The sequence below is a fragment of the Malurus melanocephalus genome, unplaced genomic scaffold (genome assembly GCF_030028575.1).
Source record: "Malurus melanocephalus ecotype Western Australia unplaced genomic scaffold, MMel_1.1 scaffold_155, whole genome shotgun sequence".
NCBI classification, from domain to species: Eukaryota; Metazoa; Chordata; class Aves; order Passeriformes; family Maluridae; genus Malurus; species Malurus melanocephalus.
In genome coordinates, this window is record NW_026623387.1 from 1604212 (window position 1) to 1617949 (window position 13738).

Genomic DNA, 13738 nt, shown 5'->3' on the forward strand with positions numbered 1-13738 from the left:
AATACAGAAACTCCGTGTCAAAAGTCTTTTGCAATATATTGTACTTAAAGTTGCATWTTTTTTTTTGTCATCTGTTCCTTATTAACACAAGCACTTTACTTTTTTGGGGGATTTATGTCTTCAAGGAGCATATTTGGAAGAAATGTATAGTTTTCTTCTTTTAACTAYATTAAACCCCACGTTCACTAACAGAAACACTAGCTGTTTTAAAGTGAAAAAGATAAATATTTTCCTTCTCACATCCCTCCATCACCCTGGAAAGACCACCAAAACTGTTAATGGACTAAATTATTCCTAAATTACTCAAGACAGTTAAGAGAAAAAAAAAAGGGAAGGAGAAGGGATGAGGTAGAGATGAAAGGAATTGTGCTTTTCTTCATCTGCATGCTTTTCTTGAACCAGATGTTCCACATTTGCTAATACAGTGATGGAAGAAAATCTCTTAGCATTGGGAAAAGGAAAAACCTGCACCTGCACAAAAAAAAAATCTGATCAATAGTGGCTATTTGCAAGTACTAGTGTACACAGTGTGCTAGTGCTGGTGTACATTAACCACTAGAGTGCTTACTAATGGTTAAAATATTTCTAGTTAAAAAATAATCATAGCTGGACTCAGAATTTCATCATTTTTCCTCAGTTGTATAAATGTGTSTGCCTGTTTTTTAATGTCTCTTTTTCCTTTTTCCCCCCCATTGTGATCCTGAGCAAGAAAGTAAGACAGCCATCTTACAGTCTATAGTCACACTTAATCTGAAATGGCAAAGCAAGGAAAAATGAACTTATTTCACATTTGCTTGAGGCTTTATATAGCTCTGATTTATTAACAATACAGTAAAAATAATATTTTAAATAGTTAAGCTGATTGCAGTTTTCTAAATTAAATACTTGAACTAAAAGGGGAGATGGAATGCGGAAAGAGCTGTAATTGGTCACCTTTGGTTAAACAGCATGATTGGTCCCATCAGCAGACATTATTCCATTGCTTCAATTGCTAACAGCTAATTAAGCACTTGCATTCTGCAAACTCAAGTGTATTTGGCCACCTGCAGCTACAAAGTGCATGGACCAAAAAGGAAATCCCTATGCTATGAATGCCAAACTGCTGCAATCCTGAACTCCAGCGCCGAGTGAAACCAGGAGGTGAAGCAAAGGTTGAAGAAGTGGATTGCAGAAAAGTTCCTTTTGCAGAGGACTGGGAGCAAGATGGGCATGCAGGCAGTGCACAGGTAGGTGCCTCAGAGTCAAGGATCAGCATGCTGTTAACCCTTCTCAGAAACAGAATTGGTGCCTGGGTAGTTCCTGAATGCTCAGAAGGCAGCTGAGCTGTGGTGGCCCCCGCTCTTCAAGGATGTTTTGACCATCTCCAGAGTGCTGAGGACAGCAAGATGCCAGAGGCACTGTTTACCTGAACCTCCCTTTGTCAAGACAGCTGTGGGATAGAAACAGAAGGGCATTCTGGTTTGTGGAGCTGCTGGCAACTGCATGGCACCCTTCTAACACATCTGTATAAGCTCCAGAGCTCCGCTGTGGGCTGTGTAAAGAGCCTTGGCAGAAGCTRCCATGACACACAGACACAAACTCTCGGTGTCCAGTTCACCCAGGGCTTGGCCTATCAGGAAGAGGAACCCCAAGAGAGGGAGATCTGGGGGAGGTGGGCTGTGAGGCTCTGTATGGAAACGGTGAATTTAATTTCTTTCATTTTATTCAGACTAYGTCTACTACTGTGTTCTTTTAATGAAAATTTCCAAAATGAAAAGAAAATAGACTGTCTTGGTGTGCTTGGAAGTTCAGTAGATATAAAAGGCATTTTCTTTGGTGCCAGCTAAAGATAAAAGCCTGAAAAAGTCTAAGAAAGGGCCTGCTAGACCATATTGTCAGGAAAAGGAAGTAGGTGTATCTTTCCTTCTGTAACTATTACATTACTTTAAAAACATAGTTTGGACCTGATGCRAAATGTGAGTGGCCTGGTCATCAGTGGGAAAAACAACATAAGCAGGAATCAAATGAATTTCCAAGTGAAAAATAAAGGAGTTAAAAGGAGCTGATATTTTAGATTGAATTCTGACTCTTCAGATTGCTAATCTAACTGTGGAATTTGGGTGAGAGAATAGAACAAGAGTTATAAGGCCTTTAAAAACAATGTCAAGAAAAATTAAAGGAACGGGGCTGCTTTAGTTGAAAAAAAAAAAGGAAAACTCATCAGGATGGCACAACCATGTTTCAACACAAAAGTTGCTATGTGAATGCAAGTGATTAATCATTGTACCTTCAAGCAATAGTCTGTTCTAGCTTTAGACTATCGAGGAAGAACGTTATACTGGCTCAAACTGAAGGTTTGCCTAGCCTGTTACCTGGCTTTTGACAATGATCTAAAATATATGCCTAGGATARAAACACAAGGTTATAAAATACACAAAGTAACACCCCAAGTATTCTAAACCTTCAACAATTTTTAGCTCTGGAAATGCCAAAGTGAAGATGATTTCTATTTCATAGTCTGAAATAGTCTTGTTCAAGAGCTGAGCAACTTATTCCTTCAACTTCCATAAATTTTGAACAGTGGCACATTCCTGTGTGACACGGAGTTCTTTGACAGTTGATTTTTTGTTTGTTGTGAACTTCTACTTGCTAGCTTAATTTAATCCTTTCCAAAGCTTTTCCTAAAAGAGATAATAATCAATCCCCRTTCATGCTCTCTGTGGCACTTGCATCCTTACATCAGGAGTTGTGCCATAGATATTTGAGACTTGTACACTTTTGCCATTTTATCAATTATATGTCATCAAGGTTTGCCAAACTAATATGTAGGACTGAGCATGCCTCGTGCTTCCTTTCTCTCAGTATCTTGGGAAGAGGATTTTTTTATCTTAGACATTTTTTTTTTCATCTATCTCCTTTTGCTGTTTGCTGTAGCAAGTCACCTACAGGATATACCTATTCTGTACAAGATCAAAGTCTGAGAAAACTTTGCGTGTCATGCTTCTAAAGCACTAAATATCCAGCTGAATAGAACCTTGTGAAGTCTTATTTATTCACAGATGTTATCATCTGATCCACAGGTGATTTTTCAGTGGTCTGGCCAGGGAATAAAAGCACTTAAACCCTTAAGGATATGATCTATACTTATTCATTAATTTCAGCTTAAAGACCATGTACTTGCATGATGAGTAGAAAATGTGCAGAAATCTGGAACAGGGCGAATGTATTGCCTTTCGTTCAAACACTCTGGTCTGGCTTGCAATCAAACACTATTTTCTCCTGAAGTGTTTCTGCTGATTCATTATTACCTTACTTTGTATTGCAATGTTAAAGTGAAACATGCTGCTTTAACTGTCTTTAAATGAACTACCTTTGTGGCAGTATTTTTAGATGGGTCTTTTGATGCCTTTTTAATGGTACATTAAAACTTAATGAATGCTGAGTAACACTAGAATCCCTATGGAAGCACGTATGGTATCTACATTAATACTGAATGAATGCATAATGATCAGTAGAATTTCAGTGATTTCCACATGAATAACAGTGATGAGCCACTTAGTGTTACACTCAATTACATCATGTTTAATTTATGTAGCATTGTTTGGACATTATGTTTAAAATGTCTTTAGTAAATCATTGAGGCTCTAATTGAGCCTCCATTTCAGGGACAAATTGCACTGTAAACATAAARTTCATTTTTTTACACAATTAATTTATGTTGAAGCCCACTTGCAAAGGGTCAACAATTTGTTATATTCTTGCTATTATTCCCTGAAAAATGGAATCCCAGTATGAAAACAAATGACAGTAGCTTTTAAATTGTTTGTGCTCCCTTAGTTGTGTGGCCACTGGACACTGGAAATGCTTTAATTCCCTGAACTCTGGTAACAATGGGAATCCCTCCCCTGCCAGGGTGGCCCTCCACTGAAGTCTTCCACAGCAACTGCTGCACCAACAGCATTTAAACAGGRCCCAGACTTAGCAGAGGATGCTGTGCTGGACTCCACCTCTCCATACTGACTCCACATGCAAAATAGAGATACACACGTATCTGATCATARTAAAAAAACAACACAATTAAAGTTGGTTTGCAAGAGAAAATGGAAATAAAATAYGCCTACTTCAAACCTCCCTAGGAAAAGTAAACTTTTTGGCTTCCACTTTCCCTGATACCTTCTAGCAGATAAGCTCCTGACACCTTGTTTCAGCAGGTRTCTGCTTGAGCTGGTTTTGGACATGTTCTGTAGCAGGTCTGTAAAAATTCATTCACAGAMTAAAGCAGAGGCTGCCTGTTTTACTCAACCAGCTCAGCTACCCAAGGACACATCTAAATTGGTCTGATTGTGGCAGAGAAGACACCTCATTCCACTACTCTGGAAGGAATCTTGCACTCTGTTCTCTCAGTCCTTCTCACTGGTAGTTCAGGCCAGCACAGTCTTATCAGGGGTCATTTTGTCATTGATATTAATCCTCAAATATCTGTTCCAAGTACAGTGAGCTGGAGAGGTCTTGGCTTAGGGGAGTATTAGTTCTGTAAGGTTCTGTCCAGTCCAGCCTTGACAAAAAGGACTAGAGGGAAAGAGAACTGTGGAGACAAAATCCTACCAGCTGTAGTTGGTTTACAAACAAATCCATTAATTTGTTTTTAGTTTCTGCGGGTTTCCTGTGTTAGCTTCTAGCACTAAGGCACTGCATCCAGTTACTTTAGTTTATAGAGGATTTAACAGCTATAGTTTTAATTTGTTGTTYTTTTTGATCTACTGTAAGATTATCTGATGGCTGGCAAGGCATCTAACAAACAGCTGACCAGCAMCTTCGTTAGAATATCCTTACATAAAGAACTTTATAATGATAATAATGCTGATAACAATACCTGCTCTCATTTCTCTGGATTGCTGAAAAATGCAAATTCAGACCTTTAATAATTGCTGCTCAGGCTTTCATCTCTGACAGCAAAGTGAGAGAGAAAAAAATCTTTCCATCCTAAGAAGCTGTAAAAGAGGCTATCAGCTTTTTTTTTTTTTTAAATTATAATTCACTTCATTCTTGTTAGAAGAATTTAATAAACGAAGTGTAAGAGAGAAAAGATACTTATGGAGAACCTTTTTATTTTGCTTTAAAAAGTTCTTTTTTGGCTGATGCTGATCGTTTTAATGCTTGTGTTCTCATGACTGAGGAATTCTATGCCATGTTAATTTAATTCAGTTTTAATTTGAATTGAATAAAATATACGCTAGCTTGCTGGCTCTGATGGTRAAGTGCATGTACTGCTTAAAGTGTTTGAAATATACAAAAGAATCTGAAATGCACTTCTCTTCAATGTATGCCTAATAGATTTTAATGATGTAATTATTTATCATTTTTTTACGTTGCTATGTGTTTTTAGAACCTGCCAAGTAAGAATATTTTTTAGAATTAGAGGAAATGAGGTTATAATATTACTCTAGTCTTTGGAATAACACCAATATAAGAAATCAGTAGAAGAAAATAATTGAATGTATGCCTTGAGCTACATGATGACTGTACAGASTTCACAGAAAATTAGATATCCTTGACTAGTGTTGTGGTTACAGTGGTGTAATTCATGTTTCATAACTCTGAAGAAATAATGAAGACATTATAACCAGAAATGTGTCAATTTGAATAAATTTATTATGAATTGCTTTGGTTTAAAAGCTCCCAATATGTTATAATAGAAGCCTACGTTCTTGTTGAGAGCCAGCCAAACTGGGGTTTTAATATTTGAACAAATCATTTAATGGTAGATTTTCTCTCCAAATAAACAAAAGGAGAAATGTTTGGAAGGGACTGTGATAATAAAAGATATTAAAATATACCTTTCTTACTCCCCATGAAAACTCAAATAGCTTTTACCTGAATCCAAGTTGCAATTAAGCAAAACTCAGCCCATGCAAGAAGTAACTCCCTTCACCCACTGTTGAACTGCAAATACATTTGGATCAAATGCAATATTCGATGGGCTACCTCCAGCTACTCTGTAAAGTACCTTCTCCAAATAAAACCAYGCAGGCTGGGGAATGTTAATTGGAATTTAGTTAAGGAACTTGCACAAAGTCCAAAATATCAGTTAGTAAGTTCCATGTATCACCCTGAGTGATACATCTGGGCTTTAATATGATTAATAAGTGGTATTGACTCTGTGACCAGGGCTTGACAAAATGCTAAAATGGGCTTGAGGCCTTGAAGAGCTACCACAGGAAGAAGAATCCTCAAACTCATTTTGTTAGTTCCAATTTAGTCAAGAGACTTTCAATGGTTTGAACTTTTACCAGTAGGCTTTTTGCCAGATTAGTTACTGTCTGTCCTCCCACAGCCCATAATGAGAACACAAAAACCATAAAGCTGCGACAGATTCTTTGTTGTGTGCGGTAGCAAATTTGACAGAAATGTGCCTGGGTTCTTATTCCATCTGTGGGATGGGTGTGTTCATCTTGAGTGATCCAGTGGCACAGAAATCCAGTCAGAAGAAAGTAAGCCAAGTTTATGTCTAGTGTGGCTGTACAAAGACCTGGACAGCATAGAAAGGGATGTGTTAGTCCAGTAGTTCTTGRTGGATAGCATGAAAGCTCAAGTGGGTTTGAAGCCTGAAAACTTCACAATTGCTGTGTCACAAAAAAGGAAAAGAAAGAAACCATTCTGCTTCCTCATATTTCAATTCAGAAACCAGTATAATGGATTTGGATCAATTCATGGAAGTGGAGGAGAAGGTTGAATTTAAAAGGGCTGAATGGGTATAACAATTTTCTTAACTTTAGATATGATCTCTGTTTGTATTCCTGCTTCCCAAATGCTTCGGATACATCAAATGTTAAATTTCTTTGAAGTCAGGTGCAAATTATTTATGAACTTGTTCAGTAGCCAGGATTTTTCTCATTCTCTCCCTGCCCTCCCCCACATCACGAGAAATTTTGTAAGACTTTTGGACTGTTAAATAGAATTTATAGGGTTGCTACGTGTAACACAATTGTCTGGAATTATCTTGTCGGTTATTATTAATGAACTGTGTAATATCTCCTTCATAAATACACAAAAGCAAACTAGATAGTTGCTTACATTTAGTGTCATGAAATTGTTCTCTTTGTCATAGTAAAACTATGAGTATTAGAAAAAAACCCACTTTTTAATTGAAGTTGAGTAGCTACTAAACAACTCCAGAGCCTGGCTTCAATAAACATTCAATCAAAGGAAAAGGTACTTTCTTCTCCAGCTCAAAGGAAAAATGCCTTTTGGACCAGATTTAGAACTGACTTATTGTTTGAACCAGCAAAGTATTAATGCATTTTACCTTTTTTATTTTTAGAAATAAGAAACCTTCATTATACAAAGAAGGACAGYCTGATTGTTAAGAGTACTAATTTTGGACTCTTACTGAGCCACAAATTCCATTAGATTTCTATAAAATCATTTAACAAATTACTTGCATTGTCTAATTTTCAGCAGCAAACAGAGGTGCTTAAGTCTAAAGACAGTTCTCCTTAGGTTTTCCATGTATTCAGAGGAAACCAAAAGCTGTTCTGGCATGGCTGTCAGTGCTAAATTCTCTGGTTTTTAATTGATGTCTGGAGTCTTTTGTTTCTCTCCTTAGTGATGGCYAAGCTAATATGGTATAATTGTCTAAAGTCAGGTACTCTGAATGCCCTCTTAGGGTTAATTTTTAAATGTGTTCAGCACATAAAGATGCAAACATTTACTCATCCGTATGAAGGCAATAAATACATTAAAATGTTAGGTGCACTGATGTTGTGATAATTAGGCCCATRAAAAGTGCTGAGATTGGCATTGTTAGATTAGGTTCCTGAATTACGGAGATTTGCATTAATAACCTTTTAATATAATMACTTCCAAGTAGTCAGCACAGTGCCTTTAAAGTATGAATGGTAGGTTGATGTTTTCAAAGGTTTATTGAATGTCTCATTTCCCAAATATAGATTTCTTGGAATAACTCTTGAGACAGAGCAAATGACCTCCTCTGTGTGATTAATTCATTCCAAAGAGTGTTAAATGTCCTACCAGGTGATGTATTAAAATGGTGGCAGGTGTGTTACCATACAGTGGCTCAACCTTAGGAATTCCAGTTGGACTGATGAGCATTTGCTGGGTTTCTGTCATTTGGCAGGGACATAAATGACTCCATCATCAGGGTTCAGCAGAGCTTTCCATTTCAGAGCCCTTTTTGAGGCATTCTAAATTGCACATGCACAGTTAGATTGATTTGGAAATTGCTTTGTTCAACCAGGGCTGGTGCAAATTTGGGGGTGCAAATCTGGGCGAGATTATTCCAGTGATTTTGGAAGAGAAAAATTCCTCTTTCCCTCACATGTATGYGGATATGCATATGAACACATTTCAAATTTCTTACTGTTCCCAGAATCAGAGAAAAATCTCGTTAGATCTGATGAAAGCTTTCAAAATCATTTTCACACTGCAATATTCCTGATGTTCCTAGACTTTGTTTCWTAAAGTCGTAGATTGTTTATTGCAAGCGGCATATTATAGAAACAGAAAAGAAATAACATGAGTGAAGTTTAGGCACCTAAATAMAAGTGAGTGATGACATATTTAATAACCAATGATATCCAAAATATCCCCACTGCATAGACCTGGGTGACATAGGCTGAACAGGAAATCTATGCCTTCTTAGGTCGTGGCAGAATAGGGATCTAAATGGATATGAAATGTCTGCATTTAGGCAAACAAATCTCTTTACATGAATTCTTCCAAAACCAGAATTCATTTTGCCCTTCAGTTTCATACATCAGCTTTGTACTCTGATAACAAAAGTGGAGAGCTGCCKGCCTTGAGTCTAAACCAGATACATTGTTTCTTTAAGTCCAAAAGAWGGTTACATTTGCCTTCCTCTTTTCAGGTATCTGGACATTCTTACTGTGCTTTGTCTGGTTCTAGTGTTTCAGTGTCCCTGGCAGCAGCTCAGAAATGGCTATTTGTGATAAGTCATTTTAGCTCTACAATTCATGCTGTTTTTAGTTTTTTGTGGTTGGTTTAGTTTGCTGGGGAGGTTGGATTTTTTTTTTTTTTTTTTTTTTTTTTTTTTTTTTTATGCTTTTTTTTTTTTTTTTTTTTTTTTTAATTATTATTTTACTTTTAATGCTTGTATTTTGTTTCCCACTCTGCAAAGTGACTAATGTTAAAGGATCTTGAATCTGATTTCCCAACAACTCACRTTACGGAAACTGAACTTCTACGTGCTGGATAAACACATGGAGTACCAGATAGCACAGTCACCTGCCACCTTCCTTTCATAATAATTACATTTTTCTGTGCAGTATTCTAAAGGCATGTGAGGTCAAAAATGATATTCTTTGTGTAAGGTGGAGTTCCAGAAATAGGGCTGTAAAAAGTATCAGCGGTACCCTGCTGTTGTGAAACATCGTGTTTAATTTATCTAAATGGTTAATAATTTATGTGAGGTTTAAAGCCATCCACTTGTCAATTCCTTTCCAGAAGATTACATCTGGTGCAGTAGCTGTTGTGGTGCTGAGGGTAGCTATGGACAAATGAACCACATAACACTGCTGCAGTTATTTTGGGAGTGAGGGGAAACCTTCAACTACCACCAGACACAGGCACAGCTGCTGTAACCCTGCACACCTAACACTCATAACACTCACCCTGGGCTATCAGAGTTCTCTCTAGGAAGGAACTTCAGGCCTCAGTTGAAGGCTGGCCAGCACAGATTGCATCACTGAATGCATGGTTTATTGCAGACGTTCCGTGTGCCTGGCCTCACGCAGCCCCAGCGCCAGGAGCACAAGCCAGCATTGACACGGCTGSCCTGCAGCTCACAGCCCTGCGTGCCACTCAGTCAACCTGCACTGAAACGACTTGTTCTTGGCTATAACARCATTYCAGAAATCACAAMCCCTTGATTTGATTTAATTTGATCRATTTGAAGGGTTTCATTCTCATTCTAAAAAACGCTGCACAGGATTTAATTTCAATCTTGTGTTACAGTTCAAGGCAAGATTCCATCAGAGGGATGTTCTGACAGAGCTATCACAGGGAATCACAGAACTTGCTATTGAAACAGCAAACACTGTTGTCAAAGCTGGCAATAAAATTCATCTCTCTACTCAAGTTTCTTACAAAAGTATGCTAAAGTATTCATGCTTTTCAATTGATAAAAAAGTCCTAAACCAAACAACAACAGAAAACACAAGTGCAAATCTGCTTCTTGATAGTGCAGAAAAAGAGAATTTAGTCGGGGGAAACACTGGAGTGTCACTCTGGTGCTCTGGTCTGTGGAGCTGTACACTGAGTTTCAGATTTCGGTGAAAAGCAGCTTGTGGAAAGGACTGAGAGTGGTAGTACTGATTTGATCCCTTGGAACTTTCTCCTTACCTGCAGTAAAAGACACACATTTTAACAATAATTCTGAACTAAAACTTCAATGCAAGCTGCAATAATGGGCAAGACTCCTCACAAAACATTCAACCACAGATACTTTTCAAATACTTAGGCACTACTGCCAGGAAGTTAGCTAGGGGCATCTCCACTTGTGGTCACTGGATAAATTTGGCTCTCATGAAGTACTTGGGCCCATTTTCAAAGTTAAAAATGGGCTTCTGAAATGCTCAAGAAGGAGCAAGAATGCACAGCTCATTTTATGAGGATCATAAAATGATCCCCATGTGTTCAACACATTTTAAGTGGATTGAGATAGCAAATATACATAAATTGGGGCCTTTTTTTACTGAACAAATGACATTTTTCTTTGGGTCATCCTCAGTGTCATTACTGCTGATGCAATTTATTTTGGGGGGCTTTTGGAGAAAACGTATGGGGAGACAAGACTTATGCCTGATTATAGCCTTGCACTGGAAAAAGTAGCTATTTCTGTGGCTTCAGTCTAGTGCTTGAGTAGAGATAATTCCTTTCTCTTTGACKGCAGCTATGACAAAAGATGGTGTAAAGGTGTGATACCAGTTCTCTTAGGGGATGAAGCTTTTAATGGTAAAACCACGATACATACATTGTGAGTATTTTGATAAAGGCAAGGGCGGATGTGGGGAAGGGTGACCAAAAAAAAAAATCCCACAAAAATTCTCTACTGTTTTCAAAGATAATCAGAGGTAGTTTGGATTTTTTAAACTTCCACTTTGTCAGTAATAGTTGGGAGTTTACTCTAATTAAAGGCACAATTTTGTCACATTAATCAAGTGTTGTGATTCTAAATAGCATACAGGAATTTGAAAACTGGAGAGCTTGATTTTCTGGAAGTGGGGTGCATACTGAATAGCTTGAGTCCATTGGGATTTTTCTCAATATATATTTTAATTTTACTTGATAAACACCTAGACCTGATTATGACTAAGAAAGATAAAATTGAAAGATGGGGGGAAAAGCCTGCTGAGTTGAGTATTTGAGAATACACAGAAATTTATTTTTAGGGAAACAGTAAATCTTAGAACAAGAACCACTGTGCTGTACAAATATAGCAATTATCAAAACCACACTAGGCAGCTTAAGTGTATTTMTGATGAAAAGGAAACCAAGTCACACAGCTCAACAAATGTTTTGGTGTTGGGACTCAGCAGAAATCTGCCAGTCTTTTAATATCAACTCTATTAACTGTTCAGAGATTACTGGGTTTGCACTTGTACAAAGAAGGAGTTAAAAAAGGTTACACTTGAGCAGATTCTAGGTCAAATGCTCTCAGATATCTTTAGCCAAGCTCAGGAAACCCTTTTTATTCTTACAGTTGTTTGCAAAGAGAGATGGTAAGTCAGGAGAACCTTTCGGTTCACATTCTCACCCATGCAACATTTCCAATGCTACAGTTGAACCATCACATAGGTCCTTCTGTGCCTCAGTATTCCACTGACTGCATTTCCCTCATGCAATGCTATTCCCAGAGAAAGCACTGGCAGCAACAACCATCAGGACAGACTATGAGATACAGAAAAAAAAAAAAAGTAAATTTGTTTCTTACTACATGCAAGTGAAATGATAATAGCATTAATTTTTATTGATTTTTTTTCTAGAAGTGACTTTGTTGCTGTCATGACCAATTAGATTACCACCAAAATTGTTCTGAAAAATATATTATTTTTTGCTATTATTCATTCTAATCGTGATTTTTATTTGCCTGGCATTTTAAAACAATTACATGACTAAGCCAAAGACACAAAAATGTGCCTATGTCAGGTTACAGCTACGTAAAAAGTTGCACAGAATAGGTGAAAACTCAAAACAATATTTCTTTTTCTGGCTGAACTTTTTAAATGYGGATGAATATCAGCATACAATTGCCTCTTGCAGGTATTTAACTCTTCCTGATCTCAGTTTTCTGCCTGGAGCACCTATACCAGTTGTCCTGCCTCCTATTTTTCTGAAGAAAATGAGATTTTRCATGCCTGTGAAGCAATTAGGCAAAAAGCCCCAGTGGCTTGGTCTCTGCAGTTTTGTAAAAGGATAGCTGTTCACAAGCAACGAGTAAATCCAGTCAATTATCTGACACTGTAAAATTCCTGATATGTTTGCCAGACTTTGTATATAAGAACTGTTAATCAACKCAGACTTCTGCTGTCAGTGTAACAGAATGAGCTGTTCAGGGGACAAGGAATCCTTCATTTCATTGAAAATGAATGTCCTGCAAAATCATCTGTGACTCAGCCAAAATGAAAACCGTTGAATATTGCTTCTATGACAGGAAAATCTTTCTCCAGAATTGAAATCTTGGCTTGTGTGTGGTGATTTTTTCAGCCGATTCAGGGAAACAGCAAAGCATTTGCCTCAACACATTCTGTATTTTCACCAGGCTGACATCTCAGTTACTGTCCCTGACCATGCCAAGGACAGTCAGGTTTKTACATGCAGCTGTCTTTACCAGGGGCTTACAGTTTTTGACTATCAMATTGACTGACGTACACAGTATTGTCCACTCTGCTTGGTGCCTTCAAACTGTTCTTCAATAYAGCAAGGGTTATTTTTTATTTTGAAATAGGATGAACAGTGATAAGGACAGCCATGCAATTGCCACAGAGGGTTTTGTGTACATAGAGCAGAGCAGAAGCAGGCTGCTGTGGAGCAGCCCTGGGCACGAGGGAGCATTTGCACATTCTGCGTCCTCCGAGCTGTGGCTGGACGTGGGTGCAGAGCCCAGCCGGGAGCCCAGCCTCCTCTCGAGCCGCTTTTCTGGCACAAGATAACGGGTCTGTGCCCTGGCCTCGGTMATCGCCTGTTTCTCCAAGGCATAACTATAAATTCCCGATGCACAGAAGGATGTGTCAGTGCAGTTAATGATTTGTCAGGCCCGTCCGGCGGTGTGTGGCTGCGGGCAGGAGGTCGCGGGTCACGCCGGGGGCAGCGCTGGYCCCGCTCGGGTTCGGCCGCGGGTCCGGCTCTGTGTCCGGGCTCACTCCACGGGGCACCCGCCGGTCCCGCCGCGGCCTGGGGTCCCGGGGCCGCGCACCTGCCGGGCCCGCCCGGCCTGGAGGAGCAGCCGAAGGGCACCGCTCGGCCCCCGCCCGCCCCCCGTTGCCTCCCGTCGCAGCGCGGAGCCGGCGGCCGCCCGCCCCCGCCGCCGCCCTCGCACGTGTGCCGGGGAAGGCGCTCGGTGCCGCCCGGGCGGCGCTTCCCCCCGCTCCCCGTCGCCTCCCCCTCCTCCGCAGCGGGAGCGAGAGCAGCCTCCGCCCGGCAGCGCCGGGGCCGCTCGCCGCCGTGCCGCCCCGCCAGGACGTCGCCGCCGCCGATGGCCGCCCCGCTGCCCGGTGCGCCC

The 13738-nt window shown here is 39.5% G+C and overlaps 1 protein-coding gene across 1 annotated transcript in view; it reads left to right on the forward strand.

Annotated features, from left to right (window-relative positions):
- Positions 1-1091: 1091 nt before the first annotated feature.
- Positions 1092-13738, forward strand: part of GRB14 (growth factor receptor bound protein 14) — a 73449-nt gene continuing 60802 nt past the window's right edge. Inside the window, exons 1-2 of the mRNA XM_057371685.1 lie at positions 1092-1226; positions 13239-13730. Coding sequence (XP_057227668.1) covers positions 1092-1226; positions 13239-13730 — 627 coding nt within the window. The remainder of the gene's footprint in view (positions 1227-13238; positions 13731-13738) is intronic.